The sequence below is a fragment of the Neopsephotus bourkii genome, unplaced genomic scaffold (genome assembly GCF_033783945.1).
Source record: "Neopsephotus bourkii isolate Nb327-2 ecotype Australia unplaced genomic scaffold, CSIRO-AGI_Nbou_v1 NB_196, whole genome shotgun sequence".
In the NCBI taxonomy this organism is placed as follows: Eukaryota; Metazoa; Chordata; class Aves; order Psittaciformes; family Psittacidae; genus Neopsephotus; species Neopsephotus bourkii.
The window spans coordinates 12423339-12447499 of record NW_026900709.1 but is presented as its reverse complement, the minus strand read 5'-3'; the positions used below and the strand labels follow the sequence as shown (position 1 = coordinate 12447499).

Sequence of the window (24161 nt, the reverse complement as noted above, 5' to 3'; positions counted from 1 at the left end):
ATAGAATTATTGCAATTCCTTTCTGTGCTATTAAAGCTGTGTGCTTGAATCCAAACTGCCAAGGGATTTGCATGCTTGCATGGCCAAGTGGCTGCCTGTTGGTCAGATGCTGTGGCTCTTCATTTCATTATAGCATGAGGGATGGATGCAGCTTGGTAAGCATTGCATACAATAAGACGAGAGAGAGAGAGCAGAGGAATAAAAAGCAGAACTCTTCAGGTGAAATCTCAGGTCTGTGCAAGACCTGCGCCTGGGGGCTTCATGGTGTTTCATGACATTGGTAGGTACCTGGTTATTCCATTTCTGCTGCATTTTCTTCAGGGTTTTCCCTCAAGCCACATGGTAGTAGCCAATGTGTGTGAAGGGGTGAGCACACCTAGTATCACAGTGAAAACCAGTATCGAGGACAAAATAAAGATGTGGTGACGTGTAGGACTGCCATGGGGGGAGGCAGCCTCTCTCACCTCTGTGAGGATAGGTTGTGCAGCAGGTGCCTTTGGGAATGAAGGAAAACTTTTACTGACATTTTCTGCCATGTCCTTGATCTCTACAAAACCAGTCCTATCTGCTAATGCACCATAGTGGGAGATCAATGGTTTCTGAGGACAGATCAGCTGACTCACTTCTCTGGGCCATTTCTTGAATGCCCCCATTGTGTTACCCCTTGATACCACACTGGAGATCCCACAACAGGGTTCCTGCATCACAAGCTTCCTGCCAGTGGCATCTGTGTCCTTGTGGCCTATGCCTCTCCTTAAAGAGGCTCTGCTGCTCTCCTGGGAGGACCCATAAACATATCCTGCTAAACGCAGTGGGGGAGGAGGGAGTGTCCTCACAGTTGGAATATGAATTGGAAATTCAAGACATGTCCCCTTCTGCTGTCCAGGGCAGTGCTGGGAAGTGGATTAATCTGCGTCAGAGGTGAATAAGAGGATGGAGAAGATAGACCAACTTCTTTTCACCTTTACATCTTTATTTAGAGAGGAAAACAAATGTTAGCAACTATTTCAGGCAGTTTTTTGGGGTAAATGACAAAGCATTTTGGTATGCAGGAAACAACTGTTTCCCCTGTAGAGTTTTTGGGCACTTGAAACAAGGCTACTACAAACCACTAAAGAGTAAAATAACTACAAAGACTGATTATTCACCCTGTAAAGCTTTTAAAGAGTTTCTCTTGTATCAGGTGGAATGATGACTCCTCTACATGCCAGTAATACCATTGTGTTTGGTTTGCAAAAGTTTACCTCCTTGTGGCAGTGGACTTTTATAAAAGCACTAGTGTTTTATAAAATTCCTATCTGATACCAGGACACAATATGTGGAATATTTCATGTTATTCAGTCACCAACATATCTAAGAAAATGGCAAAATAATAAAGACATTTTTTTTTGCAGTTTCATGAGGAGACTTGAAACTCTGTTTATGCTGCAGAAAACACAGAAATGTCACTGGTTTCCAGAGTGGTGTTTTCTGTTTTGTAAACAATAGAGCCTTTTCTCCTAAATCCTTAGGATGTTGAGGGGCTTGGTTATTTGTTGGTTTACAAGGACCTGTGCCTTAGCTGCACATTTAGTGCATATCTAATATGTTGTTTGTGGTTATGTGCATGTTATCGCAGCCTGATCGCTATGTCCAGCAAACCTTTCCTGATCTTGGAGGTGGTCCATGCAAACTCAGGGAAGAGGTCTGTTGTCTTGTGGTTTGTAAGTCAACGGGTCAGGGACTTCATAATGCAGAAAGGGAGATCAGCAAGTATCAACTACGAAGTTGTACTTATTGAATAGGACTGGAGGACAGACAGAGATGCAAAAACCTAAGGGGTGTGTTATTGGGTAAGAGACTGCTGTACAAGTGCAATTCCTTTCACATGTTACATGATAGCTTGAACATCAACAACAACATTCACTTTGTTAAAACCACTTAATCCCATGTCTTGCTATGGCTGTAACATGGCTAAATCAGCAGGAATTGTATACCTGGATGGTGGAGCCCCAGTACTGGAACTGGGGGTTGGATGGGCAGCCAGAAATAGACACATTTGGAGACTGAGTGAGGGCTTTTAAAGAAGCTGAAGCAGAGGTATTTGGTTTGACTGCTGTATTTATTAATATTTGGCTGGTGCTGTGCAGCACAGTTTGCCTGAGCATCCCAGGGCCAGCAGGGATTGCCTGCATGCCTTTCCCAGCTGTTGGTGTGGCAGCTGTGGGGTCCTGGCCATAGCCCCCGATTCCTGCAGGTTTCCCCTTCCCAGCTGTTGTAGCTGGGGGTGTATGTGTCAGAGAGGAGTGCTTCCTCTGCTCAGAAGACACTGCCACAGGCAGGGCCCCAGCAATCAGGAGGGAGAACTGAGAAACAGCAGCTCTTAATTGGCTTTGATTTTTCAGGCATCAAGGCTGTTCAGTCTTGTCTGCACTGCTGTCCTTTTCCCTTATCACCTGCTCCCTCCCTCTTCACACCCCCCCCCCCCGAGTTTGCAGACCATGATGAACCCGTTCCTGTCCCACTGCCCTCCTCCTGCCTCCCAGTACTCAGGGCTATGTGGTGAACAGCCACAGCGCTGACAGCCCTGGAGGTGCCCCATGTCTTGTGCTGCACTAGAGCAGAGCACCAGGCATTTTGTTTTATACTCGTTTGGAAGGGAAGAATGCATTGGGCACCCTCACCCAAAGGCACAAGGTGGGAAAGGCCAGCAACATGCTCTTGGTACATGGTGCTGGGGTGAGTGCTGACAGAAGTGTGGTGCTACCTGAGGAGCACAGTTATCCAGGGGACTTCTGTACCTGCAGCAATGTGGAGCTGGTCCCTGCTCTCCTCCCTGCAGGGTTTAGCCTGCTCTGGGGCAAGAGGTGTCAAGCAGCTGTAGAAGGGTCCCCAGCTTGTCTGCCACCCCGTAGAAGCCCAGATAAGGAGGAAATCTTCAATTACACTAATGAAAGAAGTGGTAAAAACCCCTCAGTAACCACAAAAGTGAAAGAGAGGAAAAGCAAGAGCTGGTGGTCCTCTTTGGGATGGGTTGTTTGTGTGGGAGGATGCAGAGTAGCTGTGGAGAAGAGGTTTCCCAAGTGAGATGGGGCATGGATTGGGGGAGACTGTAAATAGGAGGTCGAAAACAACTGAAAACCTTGTTGTCTTCTGAGAAAAAGACAGTGTGGGAACCTCCCACTGCCTGCAATTAGGGGGTGATGGCTGTAAATGGATGCTGACTAAGAAGTGCAGAAAGGAGGAGCGGCTGCAAGTTATCTCCCCTCTCTGTTCTCCACTGAGTGGGTGTCATAACTTGTGTTTTCACCCATCCTGTTTAATTTATTTCACAGGCTTTCTTAGCCAAGTCTGGAGAGTGTTCCTTTTTCAAGCATACTTATCCAGTGAAGGTCTGAGGTGGTCTCTACTTGTTCATAGACTGGTGGGCTGTTGACGTGTTTTGTTTAACTTGCATTTGTGGTTTTCAGTGTTTTAAATATTCAGAGTCTAAGAATAAACAGAACGGAAATTAGCTCCAGTGCATTAAAATTAGCTCAGGGTGGGGGGATGTATAATTTAAACAAAATTTTGAGCCAGCAAATACCTAAAACTTCCTGGGAAGTCCCTGTGCTGTGAGGAGGGGATCTTGGCCCACCACTGGGATACTGCTGAAATTAGAATGCAGAATAAGATTAAAATAAATACCCCAGACTTTCACTGTATGTCCTAAGGACAATTTAAAAACGCCTTTTCATGATGCTACATGAGCCATTCAGTAACAAAGTCCCTGTGTACTATCTCAGGAATGGCATAGTCCTGCTTCTTTGCTAGTGATGATCTTTGTCAGATGTTTCCAGCCAAATTTTTTGGGTACTCCACGCCATTGTTGAGGCCAGATAGGAAATCATCCCATTCAACCTCAGGAATTGCAGGAAATAAGTGATTAAACATAAATCTGAAGTGTTCTGTTGAAAATCATGAAAAGGGTTTTGGGTCTGGGATCATGGGCACCTCCTGGTATGTATTTCTGAGATCTGAGGGTTGTGACAAGCTCCAGTAACTAATTTCAGTTTACTTTTCCTCACTTCTCTAGCACAGAATAGGTATGTTCTCAGACAATACTGTAGCATAGCAACTTCTCATTCAAACTGAAAATTACAGGGAAAGTGGTTTGAAAATTGTGCCGTAATTGATTTCTTTTCCAAGTAAACTGTAGAGTTCTCCTTTTCAAATTGTGCTTCAGTGAAATTTCCTTTAGGTTTGCTCTTCTCTACATTTCATTTACTCAGTTTCTTTCTAAATTAGATCACTGAGATGCCATATCCATCACAAGAGTACTGCACATTCTTCACACATTCTCATTCAAAACCTGACGCTATTTCTTTTAAGGAGATAGGGGTGAGTTCATAATAATACTGAAACAAATCTTTCTTTCTATTCATTCGTCTCATGGATTACATGATGTGGCTTAGAAATGAGATGCATCGCAACAGTTCATTCGTTTCTGCTCTGCATATGAAACTCAAAGCTTACAGAAGTGCCTAAAGCTAGCCTCACAAGACAGAAGTATTGTAGAACTAGAGCTGTGTGTATCACCCTGAAATTGGGTCCTTGGTTTTATCATTTTGTGTAGACCTGTCCAAGGTTAAATAGAAGATGAAAGCAGTTATTAGGTTATACATAAAGATGGTAAAACTTGCCAAGTACTTGCAACTACCACCTAAAAAGCTGAGTTATCAGAATAGCGAAGAGGGAAGGAGGCCAAGATACAAAAGAAAACATACCCTCCCGGAAAGGACAGGACTGTGGAAGCAAAACTGTCTGTAAGTTTTAATATGGCCATAAACAAAGCACTGTACGTCAAATGCATTAGAAAAAAGAGACTACTGCTGCTTGCTAGAAAACAAAATGGGCTGTGTTTCTCTTTTGACTAAGTTGTGTGCCTGTGGCTCATGATAGGGCATGTTATTTGGGGAAGCAAAAAAACCTTTCTCAGTGTGTTGCAGTCTTTACCAGAAGAAGGCTGGAGAAGAGGGGGATGCCCTTTATGGTTCCATCAGTGTCATCAAGAAGGTGACCCAGAAGCTTCTACCTGCTGTATCTCCTAGTGTCACGGTGCTTAATGCATGTTATGGTACATTTACATCAGAGATGCTAGGCTGGGCACTGGGTACAACTATTTTAGTTCCCATCTAGTCTCTATCTCACCACCCCTGCTGAGAGGGAGGGTGTTCTACAGTATTTTGGCTAGTGAGAATGATGCACGGACACATTCACTGCTCTTGATCTAACCTGGATATCCCAGCACAGTCCTGCAGTGGGCAGGGGAGACATATTTGTGCAGGTAAATGTTCACCACAGTTTGTCACTGAAATACTTACAAGCATCAGACTGAAGTTGATCTGGTATGACTAAAATGTTATCATCACTTAACACTAGACTTATTTTCATCACTGCCAAATAATGGTCATATATTGATCTGAGTCATACAGGCTAAAATAAGTTTGAATTAACATTCTGATTATTTCAGTAATTTTGTATTTTTAAGAGGTTGTTAGAGTTTGTTTTAAGTAATTGTGTAACACATTGACCTTTCATGGTGGATTCAAGGATGGATTCCAGGTACAAAATCATACCTTCGATGGAAAGCTAGCTCCAGGAAATAGAAAGCTTCAGTCTTAGGGTCAGTTTTTGACTTCCAAACCTCTGGGGGAAAATCTCATATAATTTTAAGCATTTTGTTTCAGAAATAACTTGCAAGACTCCCAGGAGTGTTTTATATTTGGACAGTTACAGCCTAAAAGGCAGAAACAGAAATGAACACAAACTTAACAAATTGCAGGAACTGCTCATGTGCAGGCTGATCACAGCCAATGGCTTTCAACGTATTCTAACATATGTTAGAAAAAGACACTGTCATCACTTCAAAAATCACTTTTAAGGAATTGTTCATTACAACTGAATGCTTCTAAACCTGAAACAAAGAACCTAATTTCTTATGTCTCTTGCTCATATAAAAGCTGAAATCATATATAGCCCTAACTCATATCAATCAAAGTAGTGTGCCACTTTATACTTTGCAATTCAGTTTTATGACACTTGAAAACTTTGTTCTAATTTCTGCCTTGCAGAATTCTGTATTTGTTACAGCTGTTGTTCCAGCTGCAGGTGAAATCACGGCCCCTCAGACTAAGAGCAACGATAAGATGTAATTTCTGAAAAGGTTGTTATTTTATAGTAGCATTCAAGGTGTTCACAGTATTTCTGTGTATCCGGGATAGAAAAGGTAGGAAACAACAAACCAAGAACACTCAGACAACAGAAGTAAGTAGGATCAACTTAGACAGGCAGAAGGATGAACTGAATTCTGATTAAGGGTTTGTTCCATAACGGATATGTATAGGAAGCTGTTCAAATCCTAAAACACTGTGCCATCACTAGGTTAACATTTGACAGAGTTTAATTGTAATGTTTGCAATGACAGTCACTATAATAAACTTCTGCACTACATTTTCAGAAACATAAATATCTGCAGGTGCAACTGGGCAGTGGAGAGCTGGGGCTTTAGGTGATAAGCATAAAGGGGTCCTGCCTTGTTCTTCTCAGAAAAAGAGCCTGCATAGTTCAAATATCAAAGGTCCTGTGTGCTGCTCTGTTCAGAGGAGGTCATTCTGAGCTTCACTTGTGTCTAAAAAGTAATGATGGATATTAAGAAAATAAAGATCAACTATACATATGTGGGTGGGTGAAAGAAAGATAGTGACATAAACCAAAGTCCCAACTGAAAAAGGCTTTAAAGCCCTAGTTCCTGTTTTCCTGCTCATCACCCTCATCACAGTGTGCCACAGTTGCAGAGTGGCAGTTACTCAAGAACCACAAAAGGGGACAACAGAATGGCAGTGTTGTGCTGGCTGAAGTGTCCACATGTGGTGACTCTGAGCATCTGCTCTGCATGGTTTCCCACCAGATACTTGTGTTTTAGGAAAGCAGGGTAGGGGGGGAGAGGAGATGCAACCGTATGTTTTCTGTGTTAATGTGTGTCCCACTCAAAAGCTAAAACAGATGCTGGGCAGGAGCTGAATTTGCATCCACATTATTCAGCTTGTCAAACTGTTTTTCTAAAAATTGCATTTTGGGCTGTGTGGTTCAGAAGTCAGGCATTGTCATGCATCCACAGGCCTTGTCTGGGAGCTCTGCAGATATCATTCGGAACATATTTGTTTTAAATAAGAATGTGAGTAAATTACTATATTTAGCAGCTGATTAGGCCCTCTGTTTTCCATGTATTTATTCATATGCCTAATTATATTCCAGTGATTACTTCCTTCACAGTTATTGGAAAGACGCATGTAATGAAGTTAGCATATGTGCTTCTTCAAGAGTAAGCCTTAAATCATAGAATCATAGGTTAGGCTTGGAAAGGACCTTAAGAGCATCTAGTTCCAACCCCCCTGATCACTGAATTGTTCACTTCTCTTCCCAACTGTTCCCTCATTATTCAATCTGAATACTATGAATGAGTATAAAAAATAAAGTAGTCAAGACATTAAGTTCTACAGCAACAATCATACCAGTTACTGCTTTATAGAGGAGGAAAAGGAAAGGAGGTGGGGAGAAACAAGGAGGGAAATTTAGCTGCTGATCAAAAAATGTATAACCATAGTGCTGTCACTGCCAATGTTTCTTCCCAAATGTACCTTTTCTGACTTCAGCAAATGCAGATCTTGAAACAGGTTTTAGAAAAACAAGGTGGTTGTATTTTGCCATTAAAGAAAGAAAGGATATTTTTTTTCTTTTTTTGAAGCTCTAGAAAACTGCAATTTTCAGGAAAACAAATTATTTTCAGGCAATAGTGACAAAAACAGAGAAGTTTTTACACGTACTTTCTGTTGCCTCTGTCCCAGCTCATCTTTTTTGTTATTTCGATTTAGGATAAGCATCTTCTTGGTTTAGATGCACATTTATTTCCACTAGTACTCTGTGGGGAAAATACTCAGTTTTTCTACGGTTAAAAGCTACATATTTAAAAATAAAGTTATTTTTTATACTTCTGAGCAATGAACTCCCGTTCTGCATGATGTATTTTTGAATGTTATAAAGTTTAAAAGGGTCAAATATGCAGCATGTGGAAAAGCCGTAAGTTGCCAGTAAGTGGAACTGTGGTGCTCAAAGTAGAGGTTCATTCTGTTGGATGCAGTTTCTGAATGTTATGGATTATGAGGATGCTGTATTAGATATTATGGAGTAGAATGAGAAGCATCTTGACTAGAGAAGAACACAGTGGAACTTCAGTGGTTAAGTACAATCCATTCTGGTGCATGGGAAATACCTGCCTGGACTGAGAAGCAGCATAGAGCCCTGTCTACTTACGTAGAGATTAACAATCTGTGCTGAGAACCCCCTTCTGTTGTGGTGGCAAAGGCTGATCCATTGGAAGGCTATTGCTCAACCAGGAGTCTGCAGTCATCTACACAGTTCATATGGAACTGCCAAGAATTTTATAGCTCTGAATGTGCATTCATACAAGTAACACCCGAGGTTATGTCTCTCTAATGAAGGCATGTGGAGACAAGGCACACAAATATTTAGGTGTTGGCTTACTGTAGTCATGCAGCTTCTTTAATACAAGAGACATGTCATTTCATGAAGTATTTTAGAAGTGCTTTTCTTCTGAGTTGCTACACAAATAAGACAAAACCAAGTAAGCGCACAGGGGTAGCCCAAGTTCTCGTCATGAAACAGGAGATGAGAAGGCAGTAGAACTGAGCTACGGAAAATATGGAGAATTCAGAAAACTGGTGTTGCTTGAAAATTGACTCCTTTTTACTGACGGCTTTGTTGGAAGATGAGCAGGATCCCAGCAAAATGAAAGACATTTTCATGGATTCCTGCTTTCTAATAGGAGTTTGATGCTGCCAGTTGAGTTGTAACAACGATGCAGTTGCTGCCAGCAGTCTGCTTCAAAGGAGTAGGTGCATTTGGCATTATTTATGCTAGGGAGGCTTAAAGCCTGGCTGGAAATTTGGGGTGTGAGGGAAGGAAGAGATATTTGTAATCTTCTGAAGGGCAGACATGGCTTCTGGGTTCATGATGGCTCTGCTTCAGTTCCTGAGGTCACAGCTTGATAAGACTGGGGATAAGGAACAGATAGCAGACTGACGTTCTTAGGCTCTGGTTTGGCAGTTACACATGTTCCAACAGCACATAGCACACACTTATGAACATGAAAGTAAAGGTTCTCTCTCTGTGTGTTCATCCTGTTTGCTCAGTGCATTATCAGTTGATTCAGTATTTATATGCATTTACTGTTCTTGAGATTTGAAGGAGTGAATGTATGAAATTGCTAAACTCCCTCACAATAAAGTTTTGACTGTCATTTATCGTCATGGCACCAGAGGAATAAAGGGGAGCATGTTTGAGAACAGTTTGAAATACAGTGCTTGGGAGAATCATAAAAACTAATCTGACTTTTAAGGCAGGGATATGATAGGAATTGTAATGAGAACAGTACTAGTGGATACATGGAAAACATGTAGATTGCAAGGGGACAACATGACTCTTGGAATTCTTTCAGGAGGCAACAAGCCTGTAGATAAAAAAATGAGTCAGTTGTTGCAACCTCCTTGGATTTTTCAAGTTGCTTTTTGCCCCTGAGAACTTAAACTGGTGTGCAATAAAGAGAAGATCCTTTTGTAGATTGAGATGGCTAAAGAAAAGGAAGAAAATGGGAGGAATACAAATTTTTCAGAGAGAGATCCCATAGGGGTGTATGCTGTTTGCCATGTTTAAAGACCTAAGAAGGGATGTGAGTGTTAGGGAGACAGTGTATGCTGCCTATATAAAATTATTTGTGGGTCAAAACTAAAGCTGGCTCTAATGAAAGGCTTTGGTATACAAGTGACTGAGAAATAAAATAGCAAGGCTAAGAAGGCTAAGGTCTAGTGTACAAAGCAAAATGCTTAGCTAAAAAATGGGCTCAATTAATTTGTTCCATTCAGGATCTTGGTCTTGCCATGGCAAGTTCTCTGTCATCTCAGTGTTTAGTAGCAATCAAAATGGGAATTAGAAAATTAGGAATGGAATACCATGTGAAACAGTGAGTATAATTATGCTACTGATGTATGTCTTTGCTGCATCTTGAATGTTGTGTGGTATTCTGACAATTCTGTCTCAAAAGGCATACAGTGAAATGATGGAAGTACAAAGAATGCCCAAAGTGTTTAGGAACCACGTAATGATTCTATTTGAGATATGAATTGAACAAGGAGTCTTCTGTATGAAAATAGATGATTGGAGTGGGGCATGATAGAAGTTTATGAGATCATAAATAGGATGACTCAGGAATGTTCATCCACTTATGTTATTTAATGCCATGGTCACACATTGAAGTTATTGGGCAGGCAAGTTTGAAGCAGAAAATCCCTTTTCACACAGTGCACAATTTCATTGCATATCCTGTTTCCACAGGTGTTGTAGAGGCCAACAACATAATTATGAATATAGATTAAATTATATAAATTAGAAACTGTCAGTAAACACAGAGGTCTGACTGAAACCATTGGCAAACAATTCTGTAACCTGCAGAGTACCAGTAGGAAAGAGTGAGAGAAGGAGCACTCTTTCAGGTGATTACTACTGACAGCTGTTAGGCAGGATATTGAGGTAACTGAACTTCTTTCTGGGTCAGTATGTCTGTTATTTCATAAGATTAAAATTATAAGTTATAAATTGTTGCAGAAGGAGAGCTCACAGCTCTAACTTTGAACTTTACAGATTTCAGGATTTTGGAGAAGGCCATGAGTCTACCTGTGAATCCCTAAAACATCGTGGTGCCTCCTACCATTGCACCTCTGGCGCTGTGTTGCCAATGAAGCTGTGTTGCTATTAACAAGGTCTTCCCACCTGTGGCTACCTCCAGAACGCCTCCACACTGGGAAAATCCCTGCAGACTGTGATTTGTGGTAAAGGTAATGCAGTCTCTCTCTTTTGGGGGTTAATCAAGAAATCTTTTCTTATTTTCTTCACAGGCCATGCCCCCTCTTTCTCAATGGATCTTGATCTTTGGGATAAAAATAAAGAATGGTGTAACACAGATTGCCAACATCTTCCTTCTCATGTGAACTGATTGTGGAGGATGTGTGTGGGCACATGTTCTAGTCTTGATTTACTAATCACATTAAAAATCATACTGCAGCTTTGTTGAAACTTGTCTTGAGAGATACTAAAAGCTGCTCTTGACTTACTAATAATAATGAAAAAGGAAAGAAAGATCTGGCTAAGTACTAACCTCATGCTAACCAGAGTAAGACACTCCCTGAACTAAGAACTGAAAGTCTTGAGTTTTGTGATGCCAGAACAATAAAGAGGTTTGTTACTTGGATTTTTTTATTTTTTTTTCCTGACTCAGGGTGCCTTAAAAGTAAAAGTTTACGCATATGGTTATCTTAAAGAATTTTGTCCAGGAGGCTGTTTGTTAGACTGAATTGGTTGGTTTGAATTTTGTGTTTGTTCTCCCCTTCCAAAGTGCCATTGCAAAAAGTTATTCTCCTATTGCTATTAAAAATTATTAGGAAGAAATCAAATTCAAAGAAGTGTTGTGCTTGTTCTGCAGGAGAGTCTTACTAGAGATGTTATTCCTTTTGAATGTGTTCCCATTCAGTTTTATGTCCTGTTGACACAACTTTCAGTTTATGCTGGTCTGACAAAATAATGCTCCCAGTCTTCAGGTGTTTCTGCTCCATTGCCTTGCTGTTATTATATCACTATATTATTATGATGATACGACAGCAAACAGCTCTCCAGCAGCTGTTCCATAAAGCCACTGATATAGCCCAGTCTGGTTACATTTTGGAGCTCTGAGTCACAATGTTTGGACTTCTGGCTTTTATAGTGTTTGAAAGTACCGCCCTTGCAAGTGCCCTGTTGTGAGCATTACCATGTGAGTCTATGCAAGGCCAAGGCGTGTACATTCTGCAGGAATAAAAATCATTCAGGCATTATAGGAAAGATGAGGAAGTGTTGGATAAAGAAAAATATTAGGAAATGTGACAAGAGCTGTGGCAGCCTTGTCAGAGCTGCTGTTTCTCTGCAGATCACAGTCCCATGCTGGCTGGGGTACACTAGCAACATTCAGCTGACAGTGAGTTTCCATGCACCTCAGGAAAAGACACCTGTGGCCAGCAAAGCAAGAGAAAGCGGAGATTCACAGAGAGCAGGTCTGCTGTTGGGTAGAGATACTTAACATATACTTTCATGACCTAGATTGAGGTACAGGAATTAGGGTTCACCATAGCATCTGTAGATATATATATATTTATTGGCATGGTTGGACTGGCTTTAGGTACCTGAGTTATTTCAATGCATTGTGTGATGTTATCTGCAAAAGATGAAAGAACTCGGCTACTTTACAAATCAAGTGTGTGTTAAAATAACTCTCCCAGTGGACAGTGGCATGCGGCTTTCTTTCCTCCTTTGTACCTCAAATAGCAACAGACTACATGTAGATAGGGAGCAGGACACTGTAGTTGAAAGTAGCAGATCACCTTATGATTATGTACATGAAACAAGAATTTCAAATAACACAACAAATACACTGAAACTATGCAGCATTGCCTTTCAAACTTCTGTTTGAAAAAGCTGCTGTTCAAAATGAAGTAAATCACAGCAAAACCAGAAGTGGAATAAGGCTATGCACCCAGCAATACTAAGCATTTATAACAAATTTATCAAGTAGAACTGCTGCTAAGCAATGTGGCAATTTGCTATTAAGACTATATGATGCTATAAGACTATAATTTAAAATGTACTTCCAATTTTATTATCTACAATAGAATATTTTTGTGTTCCTACTTCACCACAACATTTTTGCCTTCTAGATAGGGCCAGTCTGTTACCTACACATCTAAGGAAGCCTTCTTAATTGACTTAAATATTAATTCCTGTGCTTTTATCCAAAGTTGTGCTTCTGAATCAGAGCATGGTTAATGGTTATGCATAGCTTCTTTTTCCAACATGAAACAGATTGTTGAGTGATGTAAACTTTCCCCATAAGACTGATACCCCAATTTTTCCTTTTCAAAGCAGCTGTCATTTTGGCATCCAGAGGCTGAAATAAACTTGGCATGCAGCCTCAGGAACACAGGATCCAAAGGGCTTGCAGTCACTGCTGACAGACACAGGCTTGTACCATGACCTGATCCCACTGCCATGTGCAGTTGGTCAGCAAGTGCTTGTAACATCTGTTGATTGTTGTTTATTGTCTGTGGAACACTCATCTGCTCAGATTTCTTTTGTAGCTGTGGCACACCTGGCGGATCTGGTAGTTGTATTCCCACAAATAACAGGCAAAATCAGTTCTTTCTCCTAACAATGGGCAGCGGGCTCCAGGGGTGACAGTAAAGGGCTTGAAAACTGGCATGTTGAAGGTTGGAGTGGAGTAGAAAGAACTCCTGGAGTCTTTAAAGCTTATGTGAAAATCAACTGATGAGGTGGAACAGCAGGAATTTTTTTACACTGAACACTTATTCTCTGATAAGTACAGCTGCAATCCACACTGTACTGCAAAAATTCCCAGAGATGGAGAGTCGGGAAGCACCATGAGGGACATTAGTGCTTACCAACAATGAAGCATGTTTTTTACTAACATAGCATGTTGCTCACAGCATGGGAACTGTCAGCCAAATATGCGTATGTTCTGGTGTCCCAGCTCAGCAGCTGATAGCTGTGCAAAACCCAACTTGTGAATTTTCAGATTTAGATGGGGCTTTTATAACAAGGCGGAGGAGGAGGGAGAAAACCAGATGTGGCTGGTTCTGCTGCAGCTTTCCTCTGTTATACTGGGGCACTCTTTTGCCCTGAAGAAGACCATCAATCTTTTCTGCTTGGAAATGGAGATTATAACACTGCCATACCTCACAGGAGAAGAATGAAAATGCCTTGAGATAGTCCTGTATGTTCTGCATGGAAAACACATCATTATTGTAGAACAACTGCATTTTATTTGATTGTTAAGAACAGATCCACAGTAAAAAGGATCAATGTACCTTTATTTGCACTCAAGAAGCAAATAAACATGCCTTGATCTAACTGCCACTTAGGTTGCTGAATTGCTTAAAAGTGGACCTTGAGTTCTGGAGATCCTGATTGACTTTAGGAAAAGTTGAGTAATAGCAACTGATGCATGCATGTTACTCAGTGTGGTCAGAAATTCACAGTTGTTCACTTGCTGGTGTGCTGGAAGACATACTGTTTGGTATGTACTAAAAACACACACCCACAAGTGAAAAAAGCAATGTATGCGTGCCATGCAAGAAATAATACCAAAGGTACAGCCCTAGTTGAAAACTAAGAACACCTCTCCCTGGCTGCGTCATCTTACCTTCCTCACTTGTTCATGTTCCCAGATGTAGAGATATGAGCTTGGATAGGTTTTGGGTCTTCTCTTTGAGACTGCTGGTGTGAGATATATATAAATAAACACGGCACAGAACGCCAGCACACACATACAAGGACTGTTGGTTGCAGCTGAAGAAAATACATGTAATTGTTAGAATGTGTGTTTTAGAACAGTTCCTCTTATCACATAAAATGAGGCTGGGCTTGTTTAAATGTGAATACTATCGGAAAGATCAAAACCTGATTTTTAGAACTCTTAGACAATTTCTGACAGAATTAAGCTGAAGAGAATGACCAAGTAAGTGATGGTCTGGAAAGAAACATTAGAGTAGTTACAGCATGTGGAAATTTGTTTGTGACATAAACCTTTTACCAATTTATTACATTATTGGAATAATTATTTAAAATTCAGTGCCTTAAATCCTGATTGCCTACAAGGCATAAGTTATTTTGCCTTTTCTAGGAAGGGCACTTGAAATTTAGATGTATAGGAATATGGGGAAAAAATAGTGAGAAAAATGAATACAGGGTAAATAGAAAATTTAAAACTGCATTTGAAACATTTCCAGTATCATACAAAAATTTGCACTTTCATAATTAATGGATGGCCTTTCCTTCCTTGCCCCTGATTTTAGTTGTTTGCAACAAATGAACTAAAGAACAAGTATATTGAAGTCTGCAAAGCCAACACAGCAGCTTCCATAAAGCCCTTTGCCAAACTGATTAGATTTGCAATTCACCCACTAAGCCTGCCCGGTCATGGCAGCATCATGCAATGAATCTTTTCATTGAATAAAACTGGAATTGCAGAGAACTAATGTATTTTCTTTTGTATGAATACTTCTTAGTGCTTGTTTAAACATGAAATTGTTCCTGATTAACTCATGCGTGAGCAGGCTTAGTCTGGAATTGGAAAAAAATCTTCCTGTTGAACTTAATGTAGTTGTTTAATAATTAAACAGAAGCAGTTAATTGGAAAATAGTGCATATGTCAGCAATCCTCAGTCTTTCTCCTTTGGATGGAAATGAATTGGCTAAAGAAGTGGTATTAAAAAAAAAATAAATCTTTGGATAACAGGTTTTCTTAATTTGTTGATTTTTGTAATTTGTGGGAATAATAAGAAAGTATCTGACAGTTTTTGCATGTAAAATAGTAGTGCAAGTAGATTTGCATGAAGGTAGAAGAATCCTTTGTTTCTATCTAATAACTTACGGAGCCCCAGAAACTAAAGGTTGCACTGCTCAGCAGGGAACTTACGCGAACTACAGTGTGTCCTCAGCCTTCACCTAACAGCTATTCACATCCAGGCAGAGCAATGATAGAGAACAACCTGATTTTCATTCAGATCCTGGGTGGACTGGGCTTTTACTTATTTAGGATTCTTTTTTTACAGCCTTTGCATAATTAATATTTTCAGCATTGTTAGTGAGTACATCAGCAAGTGAGACTTACTATAACAAAGGATTGGTTTTGTTCATTATGGATTGATTTATAAGACTAAGATTAATTAAAACGATATATTGTCCAGAAAATAGCTATTTTTAACTGGTGATCCAAATGAAGTAAAAAGAAAACTGTGCTCAGTTCTACCTCGTCCAATTTGTTCTTGTGTTAATCTAAAGAAAAAAGTGAATACCTTTGTTAGATTATTTTTGTTTTAAAAAGCCTTCTATTAGCAAAGTAAAAGTGAAGAACACAGAGGAAGAATCTTTCTGAGGCTGCTAACTTTAGAACTTAACTGTAGAAGCAGCCTCTGCTAGCTCTGCCTGGAATGGCCTGAAAGCCATGTTTAAACATGCCCTGAACACAGGTCCTACTGAATCAGCGGCAGACATGGTTTAGTTGACATGTGAATGAGGTGGCTGTAGGACCAAAACTGCAAAATTGTCACAGGCAGTGACTACTGAAAAACTTAAATCTATTAAAAATCAAACACGGAAGTCCAATTTCTCAGCATGGCTCTTGTCAGTCACTGGACACTCCTGTGCAGAGCGACTGGGCTTTACCTCCTCCATGGAAGTGAAACAGCTGGGTCTGATCCAGGATCTGATGGGGGGAGCAGGTGTAGCAAGTCTGGTAATGACCAAGCAGCTGCTTCCACTAATCTGCTGCAAGGGGAGTTAGGGGGTCTCTGCCATGCTATGCTGTGCCGTTAGCATAAGCTAGGTAGTGACCACATTCCTCAAGTGACTGTAATTCCTGGTCTTGTGCTTTGCAGACTGTGTTCCAGGGCTAGGTCCTGTGTGCTCAGCACCTGGTACAATGCTTGGAGGTAAGTGCTATCAAGGTTGTGTGGAGCTGTGTTTTGGGCAATGGCCAAAGACTCTTTAGTCAGTCTGTGTGAGCCAGGAGAACAGAAGTGTTTTGTCTTGGTTAGTGATTGTTTTTGGCTGTTGATGGAGTTAAAATGTTGTCCCATGAAGGTTCCTTTTGCTTCTTCAGTTCCTGGAGAGAATTTCTATGGAGATCCTGTGAATATCTTCCTTGTAAGCCTCCTCTCTTCCTGCCCTGCTCTCTGCCAACACCCCCCCGTCCCCCCCCCCCCCCCGAAATACCTTGCTTGCTTTTTTAATTTCTTCTGTTGGTCTATGAGCAATGGTTGGCTGCTTTGGTGCAAATTGTCTGAAAGATACACATATCCACAGATATTGAGGGAGAGTTGGCTCAAATTGCACAGAAGTTTGCATGGGGTGTTGGGTTATGTCTCTGCCCTGGTGAACAAAGGTACAAGACAAGCAAGGTTTCACGTGCAGGATAGTGTTGCAGATCAAGGACTATGCATGGTATAGATGGGTCTGGGATGCTGTCAGTGCTACAAGTTTCGCCCATGGTGATGTAAGAGATTTGAAGATGCATATGTCTGGCTGAGAGTGCCACAAAATGGGGCTGCAAAGGCGCAGGTGATGTGTATAATGATGTTTAAACTGAAGCTGCCCTTACTGAGGAGGACTCTTGTGTAGTGGTGTGTATAACTAGGGAACTGGAATACAGGCACATGTTAAAGATGACTGCAATTTTATGCCTTAGGAATCAGTAATTTTGAAGGAACATCCTTAGTTCCTTCCACAGCAATCCGAACTATGGGTGTTTAGTTCCCATTTGTCACCAGCATTTCTCTGATCTCTCCCTAGCTACGCTCATAAAGTGCCTCCAAGTATGTTTACAAAGATGTTTACTCTCCAAACCCTTCAGGCTGATCATTCTGAAACTACTTAAGGAATGTACCTGTCAACTTGGCTGGAAAAATACGCTCTATGTAAAGACAAAGAGCTGCTCTGTAAAGCTGCTTGCAGTCTTCACCAAAATTCTGAGTCTGGATTGAACTATTTCCTTCAATTCCTATTTTTTACTTGTGTAATACTTTGTATGTTATATAGAAACATTAAGTTAAAGCCGTTATACTGAATGTTAAAAGCTCAGATTTAAATACTTTACATATGGAATATCATGTCAAATTCTAACCAGTTTGTCAACAGAGGTATTTTTACTCTGTGAGCCAGTAAAGAATGGGAGAATGATGTCTGTAGTTGTTTTAAACATTAAAGAGAAAAATGATAGTGTTAAGATAGCAACATCTTCCTCTGGAACTGGAGTTAATCTGATTCAAATATAGCCACAAGTAAGAGCTGCATCTCAGTTGTCTTTCTGAAAAGATAGTAGAGAGAGAAATAGTGACATTCTTCATTCAGTTATACAAATACACTGAGTGTCAGTTCTGTATAATTCAGAATACCAAGTGTGTAAATGTAACTATTTTAACACACTGGCTTCTAGATTGTTCAGAGCAAAACATTTTCCTTACATGGTGATGAGTAGTTTGTCTCCCTTACCACTGTAAAAGCCTTTATCTTCTGTGCTGCTGTTCTGCTACTCCTAACATCATTGTTAACAGAGAGCCAGGAGCATTCAGATGATATATTGGCAAAAACAGTCTGATAGCACTGGCTGCATAGAAGTTCAGCTGTTTATTGTAGCTGTTGAGATGCATCCATTCAATAAAGGTAAATAATTTGGAGAACATGCAGTTCTAAAAATAGTATGTGTATTGTGTTAAGGAGGAACAATCTGGAAGGTTGATCCAGGTGACTAACTTTAAAACTGGTTTATGTTTCTGAACTGAAACACCTCTATAGCTTTAGAATTTGCCCAGTGAACCAAACAGTTTTGGCCTGTATTATTCTTTCATCTGGAATTACATCAATTATAGCATCAAGCTTTTTTTTTTTTTTTAATGAAATGGGAAGGGGAAGTTTACATATTTTGGCTTTTTGGGACCATTTGATGTGCTGCATTAGAGCCACGCAGCTGAGCATCACAAGTTGCGTATTTCTTTGCGTAGTATGTTTTGTTCATATAAATGATGAAAGTTCAGAAATGTAAAGCATTGTGCCTTGCCTGCCTTCTAGGGAAAGCCTAAAATGTCTTGCCAAGCTCTAGCTTTTCCATCCCACCTCTTCTTTTTTCCAGAATTTATTTTCTTTTCCTTTGTAATGAACTACACAGTTGTACGGAGGAGGAAAGTACTGCTGGCAGAAAGGCTTGCTCGAGATGTAGACACAGCAGGCAAACACCTTGTAGCCCTTTGGCTGAGCATCAACACACCATTAATAAGCAGACAGCTTGAAAACTCAGCAATAGCAGAGCCTTTGTTCCAAAAAAAGAGAGACAGCTTTGATCTGGCCATTGCCTTAGTTGGAATTGCCCTGTTGTTATACATAGCAGAGCGCTCACGTTTAATTGGTCGTCATACTTAATCTTGGTCCCCCTTTATATAGGGGGTAGTACAAAAGAGGAATTCCCAAAGTACATGTTAGTTGTAGATAACCCCCAGCGTGTTTGTTTTGGAGGAAGAGCAAAGGAAGGAAACTGACTTTTTTTTTTTTTTTTTTAACTTTTTTTTTTTCCCTCTCCTCATCTAGAGCAAATGGAAATAGTGCAAAATGATGAGAGACCATCCAAGGTAACTCTGAGCTGTATGTGTGCAGTTCTGCTCTACCCTGTATACGGTCTATTTTTGTTGTTCCTGCTGTGGTCACCTGGGACAGGTTTTAATATAACTGTGTCTTGGAATGCTTGTTACTGCATCTGGAGATGAGAAAACTCTTGTCTCCCATCAGCAACCTCTGTGGGTAACAATAAACAGGTACAACATGCCCAGGCAGCACACATTAGAGGGAGGGAGAGGGAGAGTCAGATGAACCTAACATGCCAGTATCATTCAGATGGATGTGAATGTAAGTATTTCTGTGACTCCTTACACAAGCTATTGAGTACAAGCATTACTTAAAAAGTAACTATAGTTACTATAAGAGTATTACAAGCATGCAAGTTTCAATGGTCCTGAAGGGCAAACTGCTAAGATTTTTTTTAGTACAAACCTCAATGCTATTTTCAAAGACCTATTTTCAAATCTTTACTAATTACTGTGAAGTATATGGCTTGTAGTATGCCTGTTGGCTATTAGTCTGGGACTCTTCCCTCTTATGGGTCCTTTAGTGAAACCAGAGTATGGCGTTTATGCCAGTAGGATTACATCTGCTTTGGCAATGACTGTGAAGTGACTGAACACTAGATTAAGACCTTGAATGAGTTGGGCATGAAGAGCAAGCAGGGAAGGACTCTATTAGCAATAAGTAACTGGGAGCCCAATTTAACAAAATGTTTTGTTTCCACATTAGATGCACATTTCTGGTGTGTTTTCTCCTCCCTTTTGATCAAGGGTGTTGTGTTTGGACTTGAGCCAATGACTTGTCTATACATGGAGTTACCCTAGAATAATTACTCAGGAAAAAGTAGCCTGGATTAACTCCATGGGAGCAGAGTATTGTTCCAGAAGGAGTTATTTGGAGTACCAACATATTTGAGTGCTCTGTCTCAATTGCTCTTCTCTCACTTTCTCTGCAATCTCTTGAGTAAGAAAAGAAGCTTCTCTCTTCATGATCTGGATGTCAATAGAAAAGAACAAGGATAACGTCATGCTGCTTGGCACTTGTGAGGTTTTAAAGGCTTGCATCTTCTTCCCTAAACCAAAGCACTAAACCAAAATTCTGTTAAAAATAGCCCCAAACCTCCCTCTTGGGTGGATGAAGTGCACTAAGGTATGCTAGCAAATACCCTTCTGGAGTTATGGGTGCAATAAGCATGAGATAAAAAGATCTGGGCTCCAAACCCACATCTTGTTTTCAAACCATTAAAAGGTAGGGGTAAGGAATTCTCAGATGTGTTCAGAGATAGGAAATGCTGGAGGAGGCTCCTGTAGTCTTGAGACTTCTGCCCTCATGTGCTGTCTTGAAAAGTCTGGAAAACAGAGATACATATGCACTGGTTTTAGGTTTTTCTTCTTTTTTTTTCCTCACGGCTGTGTTGTTTGGGGTATGCAGACTGAACGCTGCGGGGTCACGCCATCCGTATCACCCAGACAGTACCCAGTATCAGTACCCAGACAGGTGCCAGCTCTTATCGTGCCCCGCGGGGGGGTTCTCTGCCCTTTTCCCCCTCGGGCTATGGCCCAGCCCTCACCTGCGGCCGTGCACGGGCCCCGGCACCGCTTTGTTTTCGGTCCTGAAAACAGAGCACACCGCGACTGGGGGCGCGGGAGGCAGCGGCCCCTGCGGGCTGGCGCTGGGGCCGGGGGCCAGGCCCCGGGGCACTGTGCGCCGGACGGGGGCCGGGCAGCCCGCTGAGGGCGGGGCGGGGCTGGGCTGGGCTCCGTCACGGCGCGCGGAGCCGGCGGGGCACAACGGGCGCCCTCAGTGTGGGGAGCGGCGGCGCTCGGCAGCAGGTTCCCGCGGCCGGCGAGAGCAGATGGCGGCCGCGCTCCTCCTGTACCTGCCCCTCCTGCCGGGGCTGGCCGGCGCCTTCAACCTGGACACGGACAACGTGATCAGCCGGCGCGGGGAGCCGGGCAGCCTCTTCGGCTTTTCCCTGGCCATGCACCGGCAGCTGCAGCCGCAGGAGAAACGGCTGTAAGTACTGCCGCGCCGTGCCGCGCCACGCCTGGCCCCGTCCCGGGCCGCCCGCGGGGACCCTCCTCCCTCCCGCCGCCGGGGAGCTTCCGCGGGCTGGGGCCGACAGCCCCCTCCCGGTGTCCCGCTGGCGGCGGGGAGGGGGTCAGAGCCGGGGGAAGGGGGGCTCGGAGGGGCGGGCAGCACCTGCCGCGGCCCGCGGTACCGCAGGCCGCCCGGAGGCAGCGTGCGCCGGGCGGAGCGGCAGGGACGTGCCGGGAAGATAGGTGCCGCCCCGCCCTCCTCGGTGGCCTGCGGGGGGCCTGGGCGACGAAGGGGGAAGAGAGCAGGAGCCCTGCCGGGAAACCTTCCCGCCCCAGCCGTGACAGCGGTGTCCTGCGCGGCCCCCCCGGAGGGAGCACGGGGAGGCTGGAGCATGGGGCGGGCTCCCGCGGCAGCGCTGTCCTGCTCCGCCCGTGCGCCGGGGCTGCGGGTGCTTGTCCAGGCTCTCGGGTTTGTTCTCCATGTGCGTACCCGCCCTCGGGTAACGCTGGTGCTGCTGTTCAAGGCGGAACCCGCCCGGGGTGCAGGTGGGAGGTGGTAAAGGAAGACGGGAAACAAATCAGTGTTGGCGGCGCATGGGTGGAAACTAGGAGCTGCTTTTGGGAAATTCAGAAAGGAAAGTAAGGGTCCTTTGTATCTCTTCAGGGTCCTTGCCTCTTTGTGACCATTATCTGAGCATTGCCCTGCCCCACGTAACCCGTAGCACTAGATGAAGCGTGGCTTGTGTCAGGTATTGTCATCAAATAGATATGTCTTCCCCAAATATTTATTTTTAATTAAAGGAAAGACAAGCCCATAATTCATACAGAGTTAATGGGAGAAGGAAGCTGGAAAGAAATTGTATCCTTTATAAAGTTAGCTGGTAAACTTAAAAAGTCCTGTAGCCCCTTTTTGCTAACACTCGCCTTCTGTTGGTTTCATTAAAATTACAGTGTGTAAAGCAGTATAAATCTCATTCTTCCATCTAGTAGACTAAATGGTATCCTGAAGAATGAAATAGAAATCTGTGAGGTTCTTTTCAGAACCTCAGAAGCCTTTATCTTAATTCTTGATGAGATTATTCTTACATTGGTCTCAGTTCTAAGAAAGCAGTGCCTGAAGCTTGTTAGTTTCCCACTGTATTGTCAGTGCTGGTAGAATGAGTGTGTCAGAGTATGCAGACAGCCAATTAGGAGAAGTCAGAGGAAACACAAGTGCAGTTACAGTATTCAGCCTAGTCTGAAATACTTGGCTGAAATGCTTCAGAGATGACTACTATGAAAGTTCTGTATTGTATGTATAGCAAATGCTTCCTCAGGCAATCCATATCTGGGGACAGAGCAGAGCCAGATGCTATCTGCTTTGACAGGGCTTTCTGAATCCAGGCTTTCATGAGAAGCAAGTGTCTCTATTAGAGACAGAACCAGACTAGAGAAACTGCGGTTTATGGTGTTGTGCAATTCTGGTGTCTTGACCGTTTTTAAAATGTATTCATGAGTTTTAGCATAAAGAATTTGAGTGTTACCCTGGGTAGCTGGTGGGTAGTGCCCTTGGAATGAAACCATTTGCGTCACACAGGCGTGTTACAGTCACTTTGAGCATCATTTTTCCATCTGTAAGAGTAGTAGTGTGTGGCTGTAAGAGCACCATACATTAAACATGCTGAACTGAAACTATCTTTCATGGGGACAGAGGTGTGTTTGGCTCATTTTGTGTAAGTTTTGTCTCATGAAACAGATGGGGGATTTGAAGGGGAAACTTGAAGTGAACTTCCCATTATTAGGCTGCCTATTTATATTAGATAAAAATGAGTGACACTGAACTAATACCAAATGATGTGTATGGCCTGTTCCATGCAAACCATGTGCAGTTTCTAAATAGCTTGACTCTTTGTAAGTGGAACAAATGGTGTCTGCTGTCCAGATACTGGTGAAAGTGGAAAGTTACGGGAATGGAGGTCATGTCATATCTGTACTGCCAAAGTGGTTTTATGTACAGCTGTCTTTTAAACAGAAGTATTTGTTTTACCCATGGTTGCTAACTTAAAGGCTCGGTTACAGTCTGAGTGTGAGCACTGTTAAGTAGTTGCCAAAAGTACACAAACCCCACTTCATCATTGAAACTTAATGAAAAATTATACTTGGGTGCTCATCTGGCAGCATCCCCCATTCCGAAAACCCTGCCAAGCTGAGTGCCCCTATACCCCTCCAGCGTCTTATAACAGGCATGTGCAAGATCAGTCAGGCCTTGGGAAAATGAGCAAATGAGAGAAGGTGAAAGGCATGAATTCTACTCAAGGGCTGTTTTAGTCTGTGGCTTAGAGCAAGGCTTGGTAAAGCAAACTAAATGATGTATAATTTTTCTCTTGTCTCTCTTAAGTGGTTTTTAAGTGAAATGGTTCCCTCTTCCTCACACTGGATAATTCAGTGTTAAGCATTACGAAAATCCTCTATAAAAATGAGGGTGGAGAATGCCTAGGAAGTGTGACAAATAAAGGTACAGCTGGAATAGCCTTCGTTTAAACATAGTATTTGCTTTTGATCACCTCTTTCCTTAGTCACAGGATACTGTGGGTACTGTATAATAGCTTTGAGTGACAATCTTCATTTATTAGCATTAACTACTAATGCCACGTTTGCTAACAATGAATTACTAAACTCCTATGGATACTTAATTACCTATGGGTACATGACTCTTCAACTGGTGCTGAGTGTAAGGTTATGGACTAGTAACAGGATTTTGTTTTTCTTTGCGAGTATCTTCATGTGAGAGAAGTTGGAATGTTTGCCAGTTGGAGAGGAGAGAAACTATTAATTCAT

The 24161-nt window shown here is 42.2% G+C and overlaps 1 protein-coding gene and 1 long non-coding RNA gene across 5 annotated transcripts in view; both read left to right on the top strand.

Annotated features, from left to right (window-relative positions):
* The first annotated feature begins 9635 nt into the window (after window positions 1-9635).
* ITGA6 (integrin subunit alpha 6) overlaps window positions 9636-24161 on the top strand; it is a 54118-nt gene continuing 39592 nt past the window's right edge. Inside the window, exons 1-2 of one of the 4 annotated variants that reach the window (XM_061380477.1) lie at window positions 9636-9766; window positions 10735-10928. Coding sequence is in view for 3 of the 4 variants with exons in the window: in XM_061380485.1 (XP_061236469.1) it covers window positions 21161-21321 (161 nt within the window). In the remaining variant the exon portion in view is untranslated. Of the gene's footprint in view, window positions 9767-10734; window positions 10929-21051; window positions 21322-24161 lie in introns of those variants that run through there. The other 3 variants (XM_061380485.1, XM_061380464.1, XM_061380470.1) reach the window with 3 other exon arrangements.
* On the top strand, window positions 16431-20680 carry LOC133226611 (uncharacterized). Its single transcript, XR_009729586.1, has 3 exons — window positions 16431-16628; window positions 19276-19316; window positions 20076-20680. It is a non-coding gene; the product is annotated as an uncharacterized LOC133226611 (long non-coding RNA).